Source organism: Periplaneta americana, chromosome 5, assembly GCF_040183065.1.
Source record: "Periplaneta americana isolate PAMFEO1 chromosome 5, P.americana_PAMFEO1_priV1, whole genome shotgun sequence".
NCBI classification, from domain to species: domain Eukaryota; kingdom Metazoa; phylum Arthropoda; class Insecta; order Blattodea; family Blattidae; genus Periplaneta; species Periplaneta americana.
In genome coordinates, this window is record NC_091121.1 from 152,741,563 (window position 1) to 152,760,371 (window position 18,809).

At 34.8% G+C, this 18,809-nt stretch overlaps 1 protein-coding gene across 3 annotated transcripts in view; it reads right to left on the reverse strand.

Annotated features, from left to right (window-relative positions):
- RapGAP1 (Rap GTPase activating protein 1) overlaps positions 1-18,809 on the reverse strand; it is a 1,064,866-nt gene that overhangs the window by 20,179 nt on the left and 1,025,878 nt on the right. For all 3 annotated transcript variants that reach the window (XM_069826681.1, XM_069826683.1, XM_069826682.1), the window contains 5 exons: positions 12,929-13,111; positions 8,662-8,900; positions 3,143-3,294; positions 2,087-2,213; positions 174-339 (listed from right to left, as the gene is read on the reverse strand). In XM_069826681.1, the coding sequence (XP_069682782.1) occupies positions 174-339; positions 2,087-2,213; positions 3,143-3,294; positions 8,662-8,900; positions 12,929-13,111 (867 nt within the window). The remainder of the gene's footprint in view (positions 1-173; positions 340-2,086; positions 2,214-3,142; positions 3,295-8,661; positions 8,901-12,928; positions 13,112-18,809) is intronic.

The following is an 18,809-nucleotide window of genomic DNA, read 5'->3' on the forward strand; positions in this document are numbered from 1 at the left end:
TTGGGTGGGCTCAAACACTATTGAGGTGCAAGTTTAAATAAATCTCAAAAGTAATAATGACGATGATGATGATGATGATGATAATAATAATAACACGACAAATTATTAGTTGGGCTTGGGCCCCACATACTGTAGTTGGCGCCACTGGACATATGGTAGTATCATAGTCTCACCTCAAGTTTTGCGAACTTTTCTGCTTTGTAGCAAGCGTTTTCGGCATTAATCAGTTTAGTAAGAAGGAACTCCTTGAATTCTGGACCCTTTTTGAATACAGCTGGAGATGGGAGTGTTGGCCCGAAGAATGGAACATCATCACGAGCAGTAACACTCACTTTGTACCTGTTGAAATGTTTAATTTTGTGTTAATTAAGTTAGAACAAGGTTGCAGCCTAGATCATATATGTAACAGATAACTCCTTGCTATGTTAAAATCGGCAGCACTTTGAAGAGAACAACCGCCAGGATCGCCACCCGTCCGCCATAAACGAACACGAGATGGCAGAGCAGTCGCTAATGCAATTCAAATGGGTATTATGACGTGACTCCTTATGTAACAACTAGATGGCAGCGTAGTAAACCTGACAAAAGTTGTTAACCTCAAAGCCTATAACCCCGACATATCTGTTACATATATGATCTAGGGTTGCAGTTAATGAATACGTTGTAATAAAGGAAAAACTATCTCGGATGTATGTATGAAAAGTATTTATTACTTGACCGAGGCCAGTGGAGTCCTGCAGCTTGGAGCGCCACTTGTACTGCTCCTGCTTTCGTAATATGTCATCGCAATAGTTCACATTATGCCTGTGGCTCCACTTGCCTCGGTCGAGTAATACACAGACAGTGAATCACACAAACCCTTAATATTACAGAATAAAGAACCTTGAATACTAGAGTTCCAAAAACTGTGACATGATTCTAGACGAGTAAGTTTTAATTTAAATGATCTTAAGGCACAAAAATGTAGGAAGCTCCCGAAATGTTTTATATCAAATACAGTTTTGTCATAAATATCGTCGCGAAATGCTGAGATATTCTTTGAAGTCGAGATTACAAGAAAACTAACTACAGTATGTTACATTTTGAGTAATATTTTATAGACATTTTACTGATAATGTCATTTATTGAAAGAATTACAATTCTCATTGTTTATAGAAATAGAGATTTATATACCAACAAATAAGTTTTAGATTCATGTTCACAGAAATCTAGAAACCAGTTAAAAATCTGTATCTGCGGTTTCAGTTATCCGTGCTTAGCCTTGGCAAAATTCTTTTAACATATTTTAGCGCCTAGTGTCTGAATGTGAAGAGTTTTATGGAAACTCTACAATTTAGTCACATCCTTTATTCACAGACTGTGGTTAATATCAGTCACCAACACTGTCATTACCTCCATTGTTTACTTCTCAATGTCTTGACTTGGGCTGCAGTAGCAACCTACCAATGGGATAGTTATAGGGTGTGATATTTTGCGTATCAGCAGAAGGTTTCAAAATGTATCCCTGCGAATACGAGGGGATTACTGTACAGTGAAAAGTTAATATATACAATTTTAAGATTTGCGTATTAATGTTTATTACAGAAATAAAACATAATAACTGAGAAATGCAAAAACTGTCTTATTGCAATGAAAGTACAAGGGGAAATCAATAAGTTTCCGGACTGCCCTGAATGTAGACAACACACAAGACATAAGAAACGGAAGAGTTATCAAGAACCAGGGAAATGTTTGGAATCTATACTAAATGTATCACTTGAAAGGCAAAGAAGAAGAATAGTTATAAGGTGTACGGTATATGGAGAGAATCCAGAAAAAATCGTAATAGGTCCTCGATATGTTTGCACAAAATCACGTGTAGAAGCTCAGTTTTTAAAGATAATTTGATGTTGTCTGATGGACTGACTCAACAGGAATGGAAGCAATGATCTTCAGTGAAATGAGCATGTATGTTCAAGGGTACAATAAATATAAGTGCAGTTCGGATATGTTTTGAATGCACCTTGTAAATTTTCACAATGGTCACATTTTTCCTGCTATTATTTCTATAATTTTAAATAAAAGTGATCAATAATTAATTTCTTACCTTGTGTTGGGGCTGTTGGGATCCAAAACTTGCACCACGATAAAAGCATGAAGGAAGTGTGATGCAATCATGTCAGGTGAGAACGGAGTGTTTGACTCTTGGAATACTATCGCCACAATGTCATTGCCTGAAGAAAACAATATACATATTTATTAAATACCTATTTCTAAGTAACGAATCAAACTTTTCGTAACACTTCTTTGAACTGTGTAGTATATAGTATTAAAAACGTATGCATAAATAAAAATGTATAATAATAATAATAATAATAATAATAATAATAATAATAATAATAATAATAAACATGGAATTAATTTTTTTGTTCAAATAAATCTTCCAAGATAATGTATTCGAAATTAAAACTTAAAAAATTAAAGAAAATATAACTGAATGAACGTATAAATAAACCTCAATCTTAATTTCATATTATGGTACATCACTTTTTATTACAATTATTACAAGACATAATGATTATGATAAATTGCACTTTAAGTAACCATTAATTTCTTTCCAATTGTATAAATTATCCTACATGTCATTTTTGACAATTATACAGTTACTCATTGATTTGTACAGAGTCATTCGAAAGTTTCCTTTATAACATTAAAACTATTTAGTAATCTGTCTGTCAGTTTCAGAATATGGAAATGTACAAGGCAAAACGAGAGAACAGGCAAACTTAAACGATATACCTAACACTTCTTGTTGAATGTTTGAAATAAATTTATGCATTTTATTTATATTTGAAATGCAGTAACAATCAAAACTAATAATATTGAGTTATTATCCAAGAAATTCTTTTGCTGTTAGCTATTATATTGGAGGTCACAGGCAGTTTAAAGTGCTGCATATCGGTAAGGAATACACACTTTCATCTATAATAATTTATGTCTACACGTTTTACTGGTTCTTTTAATGTCTTCCATATTCAAATATTGTAGTCTATATTAAACAGCAAGTAGAAAGTAGTATTTCAATTAGATAAAACATTTTGAATGCACTAACGAAACCTAATCTGTCATGCAGCATTACATACATAACTTTTCTACAGCCTACCAATATGCCTTTTCCTTTGCAGCTGTTGGGGGTCACTGTCTCTATAGGGCAACAATGTTGAGACATGGAATATTATTTCTCTGTCCTTAAACACTTCATAAACTGCTTCATCTCCTGTATGGCCAAACTGGGTGTCCAAACCTCCTCGGTATCTGAAAAAAAAAAAAGTCAATCAAAAACATTATAGATAATACAGTACGTGTTCTGACTGAATCTCAAACAAAACACGTATATATACATGCCTTCCAAAATTATAGATAGGTCTAATGCTAATTTTAATGTATTATGGTATATATGTAATAATTTTCGCGAGAAAAGAAGAAAAACGTGACATAAAAATTATATACAGTACCGGTATACAGTTATATTAAAGTAGATGATCACAAAATAGAAAGAGTGGACTATTTTAATTATCTGGGAATGATAATTAACAATAGAAACGATGAAAATCAGGAAATACAAAACAGAATACTTAAAGCTAATCGTTCTTATTATAATCTTTTACTCATGTCCAAATCTAAACAAATTCACCCAAATACCAAAATGAGGCTTTACAAGACAATGATATGCCTGGTATTAATTTATGGATGCGAAACATGGGTTATGACCAAAAAAACAGAAAGCATAATCAATAGTTTTGAAAGAAAAGTGTTAAGAAGAATTCTCGAACCCGTTAGAGGTAATGGGATCTGGAGAATAAGATATAACAAAGAAATTTACAATAAATACAAAGATTTGGAGATTTCAGGAATAGTGAAACTCAAAAATTTGGAATGGGCTGGACATGTTCTGAGAATGGACAATTCAAGTATACCGAAGATGGCTATACAGGATCAGATATATGGCAAAAGACCTATTGGAAAATCTAGGAAAAGATGGAAGGACTCAATTAAGGAAGATTGCCAGCAGCTATTGAAGTGTAGGAATTGGGAAGTGAGAGCCCGGAATAGAGAAGTTTGGAGGCAGATAATCAAGAAGGCCAGGGCCCGTTTTGGGCTGTAGCGCCGATGATGATAATGATGATGATGATGATGACGATGATGATAAATTTTGTATTTTGTGGTATGTGTGTGTATCCAATGCCTACCCCCTTCACTTACGTGATTCGGGTTCAGCATTTTGCGGATAGATGGCAGGACTGTGACCCATTTTCAAGTTGCACACCACTTCGGTGTGCCACACTATGCATGATTTGTTGTATCTGTGGAGAGTTACGTCACGTACTAGGATGAATGTATGTGTAAGTGTTGTGTAGGGAATGGGTAAGGATCATATCGTGTATTCTTCAAGAAACTGTAGTGGTCTTATATAAAGGGAACTGTCCTGTAAGAACTAAAAGACATAGTAAAGGAAATTTTAGTTGAGACTCTGAATTGGAGGCCTGGAATAGGAATGTGAGACAGCTCTTTAACAGAGCTAGAAAGATCAACAGGCCTCTTTGCTGGGAACTCCTCAAAGAGGAACAATGGAAGTATAAAAGGGATTTAACGAGGATTTCCAGACATAAATGGAGGAACTTCTAGCTCTCTAATGATCAACCAGGAATGGCTAGATTACATAAAACATCCATACAGGTTTCTGAACTCAAAGTGAGTTCAATGAGGACTTCCTCTATTGTTATTATACAGAGGGAAATGTTTTTTGAGTACACATTTTTCGGTTCAATATTGGAGAAGAGAAATATGTCGATAACAAGTCTTGGCAATACCCTAACACTGAAATATAATTTGAAAAGTTCTTGCATAGAAATGCTGCTTTCAGATGATGTTTTCCTGAAAATAGATTTATATTTTAAGCTTTTCTGAAAAGCACATGAAGTATTACACAAATATTTTGTTATCTTCTACCCATTAGATAGTAGGCAATGAGACTTAGTCTATTACTGTGTTCTGTTTTTTTTTTTTTCTGGAAAAAATAAGGTCAACTACTTTTAACTGATACATATCGAGAATATAAGCGGGCTCTCCAAAATTTAGAACGTATTTTTGTGTTCATCTTTTCATCTGGAAAATGGATGTTATAACAAATTACATACCGGTAAGATACTATTGATTATACAAAACAAACATCACATTCTCAGACTAAAACGAATGTTTCAATCCATAAGAAGCACCACCACTCTCAACTGGGAGCAAAAGGAAAAATCACTACTGTAAGCTGAAATCATGTTCATTTGGAGGCAAGACCCTGCCTTTGGAAATGACGTCATGTTACCATGACAACGAAAGCTACGAGTGCAGACTTCTTAGCCTTTTTTATGTTCTTGTTCACTTCTCTCTCCACTTCTCATTCTGAAACCCTGTAAAAGATGGTACCAAGGTCACACTCTTGCAGCAAACAACAAATTCTCAATGCACCCACTAGGATACCAGATATATGGTATTCCGAAAGATAAAAATAGTAATTACAGTAGAACTCCAATTATCCGGATCGATTTGGGGGAAAATACAAAAATTAAAATTGATATTGTACAATAATACTGCTTACTGTCAAGCGCCTGAGGAATCTTGTGGCATGGAAATGAGTGACTTCTTCAAAGCAATGTACGCTATTCGAGATGTTCCAAGTAAAATAAACACTATACAGAATTATGTCTTCTTCTTATTCTTCCCTTCAAGTATTAGGCCATATGGCCTGTTACAATCTCACAGTTGAATTTTCAATCCAGCATTTCTTTGGATGAGAGAGATCTCTTCCTGTTTAGACGATAGTGGAGCATGACTTTTGGGATTCTATCTCTACGCATGCGATGCAGATGATTTATCCAGTTGTTAAATATGATTATTGAAAATAAGGAGACAAAAATGAATGAGGCTGATTGGAATATATGAGAAATAATTTATAGAATTAAATAATATGAATGTCATCATCATCATATCCCTCACGTATTAGACCCTACAGGATCTGTTACGGTCTCATGCCAGCGCTTTCGTGGTCTTCCCAATTTCCTCTTTCCTCTTGGTACATAAGTAAGAATCTGTTTAGGCCATCTAGTGCGATCCATCCTTTCGACATGTTTTTTCCACTGAAGTCGATATTGTTGAACAAAATTAACTATAGGATCCATTTTGAGTTCCTGCAATATGTCCACATTTTTACGGTGTTCCAGCAAAGAGCATCCCGCTGTTCGTCTCATGAACCTCATTTCCGCTGTCGTCAGCCTTTGCTCATAAGCTTTTCTGATTGTCCATGCCTCGCTACCGTAAGTGAGGACCGGTCGAGCTAGTGTTTTATATACCTTTAGCCGTGTATGTTTCTGAACATGGGAGGATTTGAAGACGGCGTTAATGACGCCAGTGATTTTTATAAATTTAGATATTTTGTTTGACATATCTTCATCAGTGATGTAAGAGAGGTTATAACCTAAATAGTTAAATGAGTTAACACGTTCAATTAAAGTATTATTTATCATGATCTTACTTGGAATTGGGTTCTCTCCCGAAAATGCCATGACTTTTGTTTTCTCTTTTGAGATTTCCATATTGAAATCAGAGGCGATTATTTGCAAATTATAAATGGCTCCTTGTAAAGCATCCTCTGTTTTAGCGATAATAACCTGATCGTCGGCAAACATTAGTGTATCGAGAACTGTGTTTCGATTAATTTGAATTCCAGCATGATGACTTTGCCTCCAAATGTATAAAATATGGTTCATATATATAATAAACAACAGAGGGGAAAGACCGCACCCTTGTCTAACACCTTGGTTGATGGAAGTTCAGCTAGTAGTTCCGAGTTCAGTTCTTATGGCAATTTCATTTTGTTGATATAAATTATAAATGGAGAGAATGATTTGGTTTGGCACATTATCATAGCGTAAAATCTCTAAAAGTTTATTTCTATCAACTCTATCAAAAGCTTTTATGAAATCAATAAAATGAATGTAATAGAGAAAAATATAAATAATATTAACAATGTTATCACTAAAAGAACCATACATCCTTGGAGATACGATAATGTTTTACGTGATTAATTACAGGTTTTAGTTGTAATTTTTCCATTACATCTTCATTGCGTTTGTGATCCCATTTCGTATATCCCGCTGTGTATCTCATAAATTTCATTTCATTAGCCGTTATTCTGCTTTCGTCTTTCTTCCTCAATGTCCATGCCTCACTGCCGTAACAAAGTACAGGTCTCGCCAAGGTCTTGTATAGGCGAATTCTAGTATGCCTTTGTACTAGGGAAGGTTTCATGATGTTAATTATTCCCACTTTTTTGTTGTATTTAGAAATTTTCTGTGAAATGTCTGTTTCATCGAAAAAAGATAATGGCGTATCCGAGATATGTAAAATAATTTACTTTTTATAATATTTTTGAATCTAAACATATTTTGCTAGCCACAGAGTATTTTCCACAGAAGGCCATGATTTTAGTTTTTTTTCTTTATTGATTTTCATACTTACTTACAAATGGCTTTTAAGGAACCTGCAGGTTCATTGCCGCCCTCACGTAAGCCTGCCATAAGTCCCTATCCTATGCAAGATTAATCCAGTCTCTTTCATCATATCCCATCTTCCTTAAATCCATTTTAATTGATTTCCATATCATATTTAATTCCAATTTTGTTAAAATTAAAAATTGAACGTTATAATTCATCTTGTATACAATACCGTATGTAAATGTTTAGTTTATTTTAACTTACAATTTTAATAGTACAGTGCAGTACATACATACCTAAGTTTACTTAGTTTTTATCAATAAAAATTGGGTAAAAATTTTGTCAGACATCGTTTTTTTCTTAATTATTCCTGAGTTGTATCCAATTGAAGGGTTCAGAACCATAGTGGGCCAAGCACCATTTACTAAAACCGTAGAAAACAAGGGTTAAAATGAAGTTATTACCATAATTCAATGGAAACATAAAGCAGGTAATATAAAGTATACACATTAAAACTAAATAATATGTCAATCTTCATTAAACTATGGTATTCACTTAACTTTAACCCTTGCTTTCTCCCTTTTTAATATATGGCACTTCGCCCACTATGGCTCTGAACCCTTCAATTATCCGAATTTCTGCATATCCAGATCAGTCCGGTCCCCAATTAGTCCGTATAATTGGAATTCTACTGTACATAAAAACATATATTTAAACATAATGTTTTTAAATTTATTTTTAACTCTCCAGCATCTCTTAATCTTTATGTCTGTGGTCACTGATGGCGTTACTTGTCAACAATGCGACTTGAAACCTGAGTTAGGTTTCTGTACAGTTGGAGTCCCGTTATATTGTATTTTTATTTGAAAATTGGTTAATTAATAGCTCGGCACATGCGGACTCATACAAATTTCCAAATACTAGACACACAGAGAAATTTTATTCTTCAAGGAAAATTCTGCCAGAACAAGTCCAGGAATCGAACCCTGAATCTACAGAAATAGAAACCAGCATGCTGACCACCAGACCACGGAGGAAATCATATTGGTTTATGGTTTAAAATTGAGGTGAAATACTGCCTCTGTCGTTGACAAACAGTCTTAGAGACAATAAAGTACTAACAATAATGACAACTCACCCCTTGTGATCTTTAAGTTGAATGCGCTGTCCGAGTAGTTCCAAGAACTCGTCTAATGCTGCACTGGAATGAACATTTCCGAACAGTTCCTCTTCTGTGGTCTGCCCAAATCGTTGGTAGAGTACTCCGAACTTGAAGTTAGAAACCAGGACATGTTCATCATAAGCTGCGATGAGCTGTGATGCTCGCGGATACAGAACTGGAGTGAACTGATCCACGCTCAGCTGCTCATTTAACAGCTGTAGGAGGAAAAACAACTGTGATTTACTGTATATTCACAGTCTAGAATATACAGTCACGAAGCTTGAGTTCTGAGGGTACTAGGAACAATAGACTGTGCCGGTACTATTTCGCATTGTCTGTAATGAGGCGATAGTAGCGATCCTAGTGGTCAGCAACTATCTATGGATGCATATTTACTAGTATTGAGCTTCGTGACTGTATATACTAGACTATGGTATATTGTTATTATTCGGAATCCATATACGTATTACTGAAGATAGTGTATTGAAAATTTTTAAAATATTCGCATGGAAATTGTTTGTAAGGAAATGAATTAACAAAGCAACTACTGTTACATCATAAGCAAAAGATACGTGCACATGTGTTGTAAAAATGTCAGCTCTATAGCTTCAGCAGATTTCGAGAAAATAATTTAATATTCTGATGATAGGAAGTTGCTCACAAATATCACCTTAAAAGCATAATGCGATAAGAGTTTTGTTATGTAATATTAGTTACACTTAAAACAGATACAGTACCTAGGTAACTTTGCTTTGTACTGTAATATTGTTTTGATTAGTTTATTGATTACTTTTGTAAGGCTAAAGATACCATCAATATAAATTCCAACTTATCATGTCATACTCAATCTCTTTCTTTGGAATATCACTTTCTTTATGAATGATGTGTTTCATCCACTTAATACAGTATAATATTATACTACTATGGAATTTAAGTGAATATTCCTTCTTAACTCTCTATTATGCTATTAAGATTTAAAACACAAGTGCAATATTAAGAAATCAGTGTTAGTAATTTTGTTTTACAGACAATATAGACAATATTAAACAGAAAGAAGCCATATAAAAATAACGACATAAAATTTCACGTTCCGTTTGAAGTTTGTGCACCACTGTTTTCTTAAATCCAACAGGTTGCTTATTCATATACACAACCCTTCCTCTTTCCATACTTAGTCAGAAAAGTGCGCTTGCTTTGACATCAGTATATACAGTCACGAAGCTCAGTACGTAGGGAATACGCATGCTAACCACTAGGATCGCTACTATCGCCTCATCACAGACAATGTGAAATAGTACCGGCACAGTCTATTGTTCCTAGTACCCTCAACAACTCAAGCTTCATGACTGTATAAGTAGCAGTGGTCGTCAGCACTCGCTGAAATGGTAAAGGGTAAGCAGAGCCGTCCCGTGTGCCCCGTCGTGCAGCAGGAAGAGGTAAAGAGCATACCCGCTAGCAGCTACGAGTGCACCATAGTGCAGTGTGTTCTCCGCGGGTAAGAAACGCTAGCCCCAGGGTGCTCTGTGCTGATGACCACTGTACTAGAATGTGGTTCCACTATTACAAGAGCGACAATACAGCAGTGGTAAAGTCTGGGGAATTGTTTCTATATCAGCACGAACGAAAAGCCGTGTAAAAAGTAGTGTACGACGAACATGTTAAAAATTATTTTATTTCGTTCTTAGAATTGCTTCACTCGGTCTGAGGCCTTGTTTCACAAATATCCATGCCCACAAACAAAATAGTACATTATGCAACGAGCCTATAATGGTAGTAATTAAGACGCGAGTATGTTTACGAAACGAGCGCAAGCGAGTTTCATAATTTTCATACGAGAATAATCGATACTTGCGCTTTCATATTGCTACAATGGTGTTTTCTGATTGGTGGAACACCTGAACTTTAATGAATAGGTGTACTTTAATGAGGTCCATTAAAGGGCTTCTACCAGGTGTATAATGGTCGAGCATAAAAGTCATTTTTAACACTTACATCGTAAATAAGAATTAGCGCCCTTGAAAATACATTGCCCTCGTCTAGGATCGAGCCTGAGAATCTCGAAACTAAGCAGAAGCTTAGTTAGTAGTTAGTAGTAGTAAAAGGTATCCCCGTAACATGCCATGAAGGCACTTGAGGGGCATGGAGGTAGAGCCCCATGCTTTCCATGACCTCGGCACTAGAATGAGGTGGTGTGGTCGGCACCACGCTCTGACCGCCTTTTACCCCCGAGTGAACCTCGGGGCCGTTCTGAAAGTTTGGCAACGAGAAAAAATCCTGTCACCACCTGGGATCGAACCCCGGACCTTCCAGTCCGTAGCCAACTGCTCTACCAACTGAGCTACCCAGCCGCCAGTTAGTAGTAGTAGTTAGTAATATACGTACGTACCGAGAGTCCATTAATTTTATACGATGAAACTTACAGAAGAGTAAATAACTTCTTATAATACATAATTATGTTTTACAGTAAACATTTAAAGTAGTCCAGTCTTTATTGAACTATTAAGTAGGCTACCGGTATGCTTATGGTAATGATGCGCCCCCTTTTTCATATCCGAGAAATAGGAGTCCACCAAAACCAACTAATATAGGTTCGAATGATATTTCTCACTACGTAACGTAATCCGTACTAAGACATTATAGGTTATGTCTCAGAGGTATTTGGATGAATCACGACCAGTTTTTACGCATGATGCAGTAATGCAACCCGCCCAAGTAACTTTCTAACAATGCCAATTAGCCGGCTTCCAAACCTCGCTACAAATGTAAAATGAACGAACTCCTTATTATCCTATAAAACAGCTTTCTAGCTCCCTATTCTCTCAATGAACAGACTTACAGGTTGTGTTTGGTTTAAATGTAGATTAGGGATTGGCAACTATGGCCAAAGGCTTGACGGTGACCTACAACACAGATCTTGCCTCTATTCCAAACGAACGTAAAACAGGTCACCTACAGAAACCTCTAAATTTTATCCATCTATTAATCCCTATTTAGGTATAATTTTTATACATCTTGATTACATAACTTTTAACACTGTATCACTTCGGAATATGTATGATAAGAACTTTCTTGTGTTAAATATTAACGTACCTTGTTAACATGTTTCGACCTATTTTCGGTCATCTTCGGAACTGGTCGTTGTTGGTCTTGGTGCCTCTTGTTTCCTGTGTGGGTGCGTTCGTAGTGTAGAGTCAAAGAGTGTATGTGTTTTGAAATTGAATTCTGTGTTGAGAATATCGTTGGGGTGTGTTTTCGGGTGTCTGTATATTTCATATTGTTCTAGTGTGTTGAGTTTCTGGCTTTTTGGTTGGATGTGCAGTATTTCCATGTCTGTGTTGATGTCTCTGTAGGCGTGGTTGGCATTTGTGATGTGTTCTGCATATGTGGAGGTGTTTTGTAATTTTAGTGAGAAATATTTTGAAAACAAAAACACACATAAAATTGCAACCTCATTCAAGAAATTAAACTACAACATCGCATACAGAACAAATAACACTCTACAAAAACATCTCAACACACAAACAAACAAATACAACCACACAGGCGTATACAAACTCAAATGTAACACCTGCAACAACTTCTACATAGGGCAGACAGGCAGATCATTTCAAACACGTTACAAAGAACACATCACAGCCATAACAAAATTACAAAACACCTCCACATATGCAGAACACGTCACAAATGCCAACCACACCTACAGAGACATCAACACAGACATGGAAATACTGCACATCCAACCAAAAAGCCAGAAACTCAACACACCAGAACAATATGAAATAAGTTATACAGACACACGAAAACATACCCCAACGATATTCTCAACACACAACTCAATTTCAAAACACATACACTCTTTGACTCTACACTACGAACGTACCCACACAAGAAACGAGAGGCACCAAGACCAACAACGACCAGTTCCGAAGATGACCGAAAATAGGTCGAAACATGTTAACAAAGCACGTTAATATTTAACACAAGAAAGTTCTTATCATACATATTCCGAAGTAATAATTTTTATAACAGAGTTTTAAAACACCCTTCCCCCCTTAAGACGTGCAAGAAGGAATTTTCAAATGGAACTAATTAACTTAATAAAAGCGAAACCAATAAATTAGCTCGTTTTTTATTGTTTAGTAATTAATACAGGAAAATACAGTTATTTCTATCGATTTAAGTTTTTTGTATATTAAATGTCAGTAACTCCACAATATGGTACTTTTAAGAGTTGTTTTATTACCTTTGCCATCCTGGCAGGAGAAGGCGAGGGAGAGAGGCAGGACGTGGGCACCAGCTCGTGCATTGTGCCCGTCTTCAGTCGCAACAATATCCTTGTATGCTCCTGTGACGCCACATTTTCCGTCTTGATTGATAGACAAACAGGACCCAAAGTTTCGTCTGTACCTAACAAATTCAGGTGTTCCTGCAAGAGAAAAACAAATATCTGAAAAAATTCACTACGAACACTTGTAGAAGCAGAAGTTTTAATATCACGCGGGTATTATTTTTCTATAAACTTACTTCTTAACCCTTAACTTCACAAAGTATTCTATAGGATATAACAGGTTAATAGGCTATATGCTATAATCTTAATAGAACAATAGATAAATACTGGTAGGAAAATTAAATTTAACCAAAATATCACAATATTATAACATTGTACAACATATATGGACATTGCGATAGTTGTTTTCTTTACAGTCCGACACGGTTTATTAAACTAGTGTGAGAAATGAAGTTTTGCCAATTTAAGGGTTAACAAATTTTTGTTATGACATGAGGGGCCTAGAACAAAAAGCAGGTAACTGACATTATTAAAGAAATGAGTTAAGTGCGTGTTGTGATAGCCCAAAAGGATGTTTCTTTGGGATAAAATCAGGTAAGTGATCACTGTGCAGTGCTGCTATATGGGCATCATTTCACCAAACTAGTGTATAATATTTCATTGCATGTAGAACTTTAACTGTAATTTCCTCAAAACTAGGTTTCCGTCACTTACCTGCCTTTTGTTCTAAGCCCCTCATATATGAGCCGTTCAGAGCAAAAGTGGTGTAAGTAAAAATGGGTATTGAGGGTTAAAGTAAACATTCTGTAAAATACAGCGCAAAGTAGCAATTAATATTCAATTTATTTAAACTATTAGTAGTCAGTGGATAGCAAACTATTAGTAGTCAGTGGATATATTAATTGCTACTTTGCTCTGTATTTTACAGAATGTTTACTTTAAACCTCATTACCCAACTTTGACTTACACCACTTTTGCTCTGAACGGCTCATATAAACAGCACTCAACAAGACAGATGTTCTTCTACAAGTAATTCAATTCTTTAAAGAAATTTCCTTGTATAATATTATGATTTAATTGTAAAATTTATACTGTTCATATACTTTGTTTATTAATTTTTTGTTTATTTATTTTTTTTACCTCTAGATACATTGTAATATATTGTGTACTTTGTTTGCAATCATCACTGCTTGTCTTGTATTGTTCTGTATATGAATACTGTGGTCGCAAAAAGACCCAGCAGTTATGCGACCTAAAATAAATCTTAAAAAAAAAAAAATAGGATCTTTAAATTATTTCGTGACTTTTGAATAATTATACACATCAGAACATTTTAACCAAATACCTTACTATAATACCGGACAGCTGTATACTAGCAGCATTGACGTGACGAAATATCGCGGACCTAACATATAGCGGAGCGGCGTGGTATTACGTCCACATAGCGGGATTCGGACTATTGTTTAAGACGTGAATTACTAATGTGGAATAATATATGAAACACTTAAGAAATGTTGAATAATATTTAATGTAAAATTATTATCTTATAATTATCAAAGCTGCATATTATGATAAATATTGCATACTTCATATTACTTTCCGTAATTAATTGTTACATATTTTTTCTTTGGTTTAGTGAGACGAAATCAATTCTGATATTAGGAATGAATTTACAATAATGCTTTATATACGCATTGCTAACAACTCCAAAGATAAAAATGGTAGTAATCTGATGCTTGTAATAATTAGTAAAGCCATGTGGGCAACAATAAAACTTAATTTGATAAAACCTTAAAATTTCCGATACATTTTAACTTCTATTCATTTATTAGATCTAAATAAAAAAGCTAATTTGTATTTTTCTATCAACACAAAGACGAAGGAAGGCCTACTAAAGAATGTTGTTGACTCAAGTTTTATGATCCCTCGGAAATCGAAAGTACGATTTGGAGCAATTTGTAATGCTGTAATTTTGTAGCAGTTATAAACAGCACATATACACCCTGCCATTTTAACACAGCACTAATTAATAAAACTATTAAATAGCCCAGCAACAATATACATTGCAGTTGATTACAGCTTGTTTCGCGAGTATCACCACACCGGCCGCCTAGGTAGCAGCACCAGCGTCGTTCGCGCGCAGAACTGCTAGCTGTCCGGTATTATTATAGTAAGGTATTTGTTTTAACTGTATGCCTGTATTTTTTAAATTAACCCTTAAATTAATCCTTCCTTTCACTCGTATTTGCAATGATTCCCCTACCATGAGGATTGGGAGAAACAGGTTGGTTAAAGGTAATCGTAAACTAGGATGGTTTTTCCATCCGAATAGTGTTGAGGTAGGAGAACTGCTTCAGAGAAGAAATTTTTTCCAACATTCTGCTTACCGTTATTCTTTTTTTATCGCACCGATTAACCTGTCGCAGTTGTGATTTTTGCATCAAAGTCTACGCCCCAATAACCTGTGCTGATAGTGCATCCTGGTTAGTATAAAATACTCTTTAGTTTCCTGTCAGGACACGGTACTGCGGATGATGACACACTTTTGTTCAGGTAACACAACGAGCCTTCCTCCCCAGACCGGATGTCTTTGATTGCCAGTGATATCTAAGCATAACACGTATACCATGCCTACAAGGTTCGATACGGTTTATTTTCTTCACTCAATTTCTACCAAACAACCGAACTTCCGATCTACGGCTTTCACCGTTCATGTTTCTGTTGCCTAAAATTGACGTTACTGGGCTAACTAACGAACTAAGCTATAGATATAGATAGATAGATAGATAGATAGATAGATATATAGATAGATAGATAGATAGGTACAGAGCCAGACATAGATAGATAGATAGATAGATAGATAGATAGATAGATAGGTACAGAGACAGACAGACATAGATAGATAGATAGATAGATAGATAGATAGATAGATAGATAGAAGATATATAGATAGAATTCTTACTGACGCGCAACAGGTTATGGATAAGATAAGAACAAAATGAAATCGATATGTTACCTCTAGAGTCACGAGGATGTCTCACATGATAGTCACGCCAGCAAATTATAACAGTAATTCTGAGAGACTGTCCTAAGTTGAGTCCATTTCGACGATTTGATTTGAAGAAAAGGCTTACAAGAAATTTAGTTTGATGTAACCGATAGGAAGTTTCAAATAATAATGCCACATTACATTTAATGTCAACATTTTGTGCTGAAAACTCTATAAATAATATTTTTACAATAGTACGGAGTTAATATGAATTGAGGACACGAAGGAAATTGCAGATATTTATTCATAGCAACTACCTTATAGTGTGTTAGTTGGGAGACTTGAGGGGAAAAAGACGTTTGGGGAGGCCGAGATGTAGATGGGAGGATAATATCAAAATTTATTTGAGAGAGATGGGATATAATGGTACAGACTGGATTAATCTTACTCAGGGTAGGGATCTGTGGCGAGCTTATGTGAGGACGGCAATGAACCTTCGGGTTGTCTAAAAGCCATTTGTAAGTAAATAAACTTGTCTCATCGTAGATTGTCAGTAGTTACGGTTTCCGTTGTATTTTTAAAATTTAAAAAAGAAATACCTGTTTGTTTCTGTTATCAGTGGCACTTCCTGTAACATGAGTCAATGACCTTTTATTCGTGTGTGAATTTACCACAAACGTGCGTCTCCATAGTAACGTTTGATCAATAACTCTCAATTAAGACTATTTTAGTCCCGTGAAAAATGTAACGATGGTGATAATGAATCGTTAAGATACAAATAGAATGTTCATAGTCAGACAAATTAATTAAAATAATGATTTTTACTTGTTATAATGTACTAAGAAAACTTCCTTCTTGAGAAGGTTTTTCAGTTCTAGTAAATGTTCCTTCACTCTGTATTCACAAAATATTGTAATGAGAACTCTAATACACTTAATATTTTTAATAATACAGAAAGATTTCTTCCAGCTTCTCTCAAAGGCTGGCGAAAGGACAAAGCATACTAAATTATTGGTATTAATATAAGTTTTAATTCTGAGGATGATAATATGAAAGTAAATTGTAAAAGTTACAAGATAACCAAAGGATAGATATTATATACAGTATTATACGGAATGATGATTTTTTAAATTGACACGGACCCTTAAGAACTGTTTTCACTATAATCGTGATGAAGTTTTTGTCGAAATTAATTGGCGACAAATCTGCAAAAATAATGATTGAATTGTGCCCTTAAAATCATTCATCATTCCCATTATTTTGATGCTGAAAAGATCATTTATAAAGATGAATGTCCAATATAGGGTAAAGGTTGCTAATATTGTGATAGTTCTTTTTGAGAATTTATTATAATTTTACTGAACGAGAGAAGGACTGGTTTTGTGCAGAAACTTGTCCACGAACATCCCCTTAAAATGTTGATGAAAAAAAAATCGATCTTTCTCTCGCTCAGTAAAAAAAAAAAAAAAAAAAAAAAAAAAAAAAAAAAAAAAAAACTATTACAATATTACTTACTCCTATATCACAAAATTACCAACATTTACCCTACACTCATGATAATGTGAAGGCCGTACATTTTGTCGATAGCACGGCACATTATGTGCTATAAATATTAGAATATCAATTAATAAAATGACACACATTAATCAGCAAAGTTTGCGTCCAAATCATTGTGTAATTTACGGCATGAATGCAATGTGCTTTTCATGAGAATTTTGTTTTCTTATTAATTTTCTGAACTTATAGTTTTGTACTCCCACTTAATGTAACGACTTATCGAAATCGTAACGTTACTACGCGTGTAGGAGTTGAAAAACATGAATGGATTTAAAGTGGCACACGTTTTTTTAATCCTGGACAATCAAATGACAAGATAATATAATATTTCGTTTATACAAAGTAGTGTTAAATAATTTGTAAATGGGACATAAGTCTGAATGCGTAATTTAGGCCTATTAGATATGGAATTATATTTTAATTCGTTTAGCTGAAATATGAATTATAAATTAATTATTTTTACATGAATATCAAAATGGTACTACTACGTAAAGAATTATTGTGAATGTTAAATCCCAGACCACATATAGATTGCTCTTTCCTATGTTAAAATCGGTTGCACTTTGAAGAGAACAACCGCCAGGATCACCACCCGTCCGCCGTAAACGAACACGAGATGGCAGTACAGTCGCTAATGCAATTCAAATGGGAGTTATGACTCACTCCTTATGTAACAACTAGATGGCAGCATAGTAAACCTGACAAAAGTTGTTACCGTCAAAACCTATAACGCCGAGTAATCTGGGTATATATGATCTAGGATTAAATCATTCCAAAATGGCAATATCTAACAGCTAAAGACTATATTACACTGTTAAAGAGATTAGATTAATACGAACAAACTGACTTTAAGATACACGAGTTGCGTAAAGAATTGTTGGGAATGTTAAATCATTCCAAAATGGCAACACATAACAGCTGAAGACAGTATTACACTGTTAAGAGAAAATATTAATAAGAAAAACTGACTTTAAGATAGAGGGGTTATTTTGTATTGATAATTCAAGTAGTTATCCAATTGCAAAATCACAAAACAACATAAAATTAAGAAGGAATTAAGACAAGGATTGAAGATCGTGAGATCTTTATTTGTAAAAATTATATGAATTTTGGTGATAAAAAAAATGTGAGAAGATATTGCTCGACAACGACAAAAAAAAATGTGAGAAGATATTGCTCGACAACGACACATTTTTTTCCATCGACGTTATAGTAAAACTTTTCTCTTAATTTGTTCCCCGAAGTTATTAGCAAATTTCAGTGCTAAATAAAACAACTCTGTGCATATGG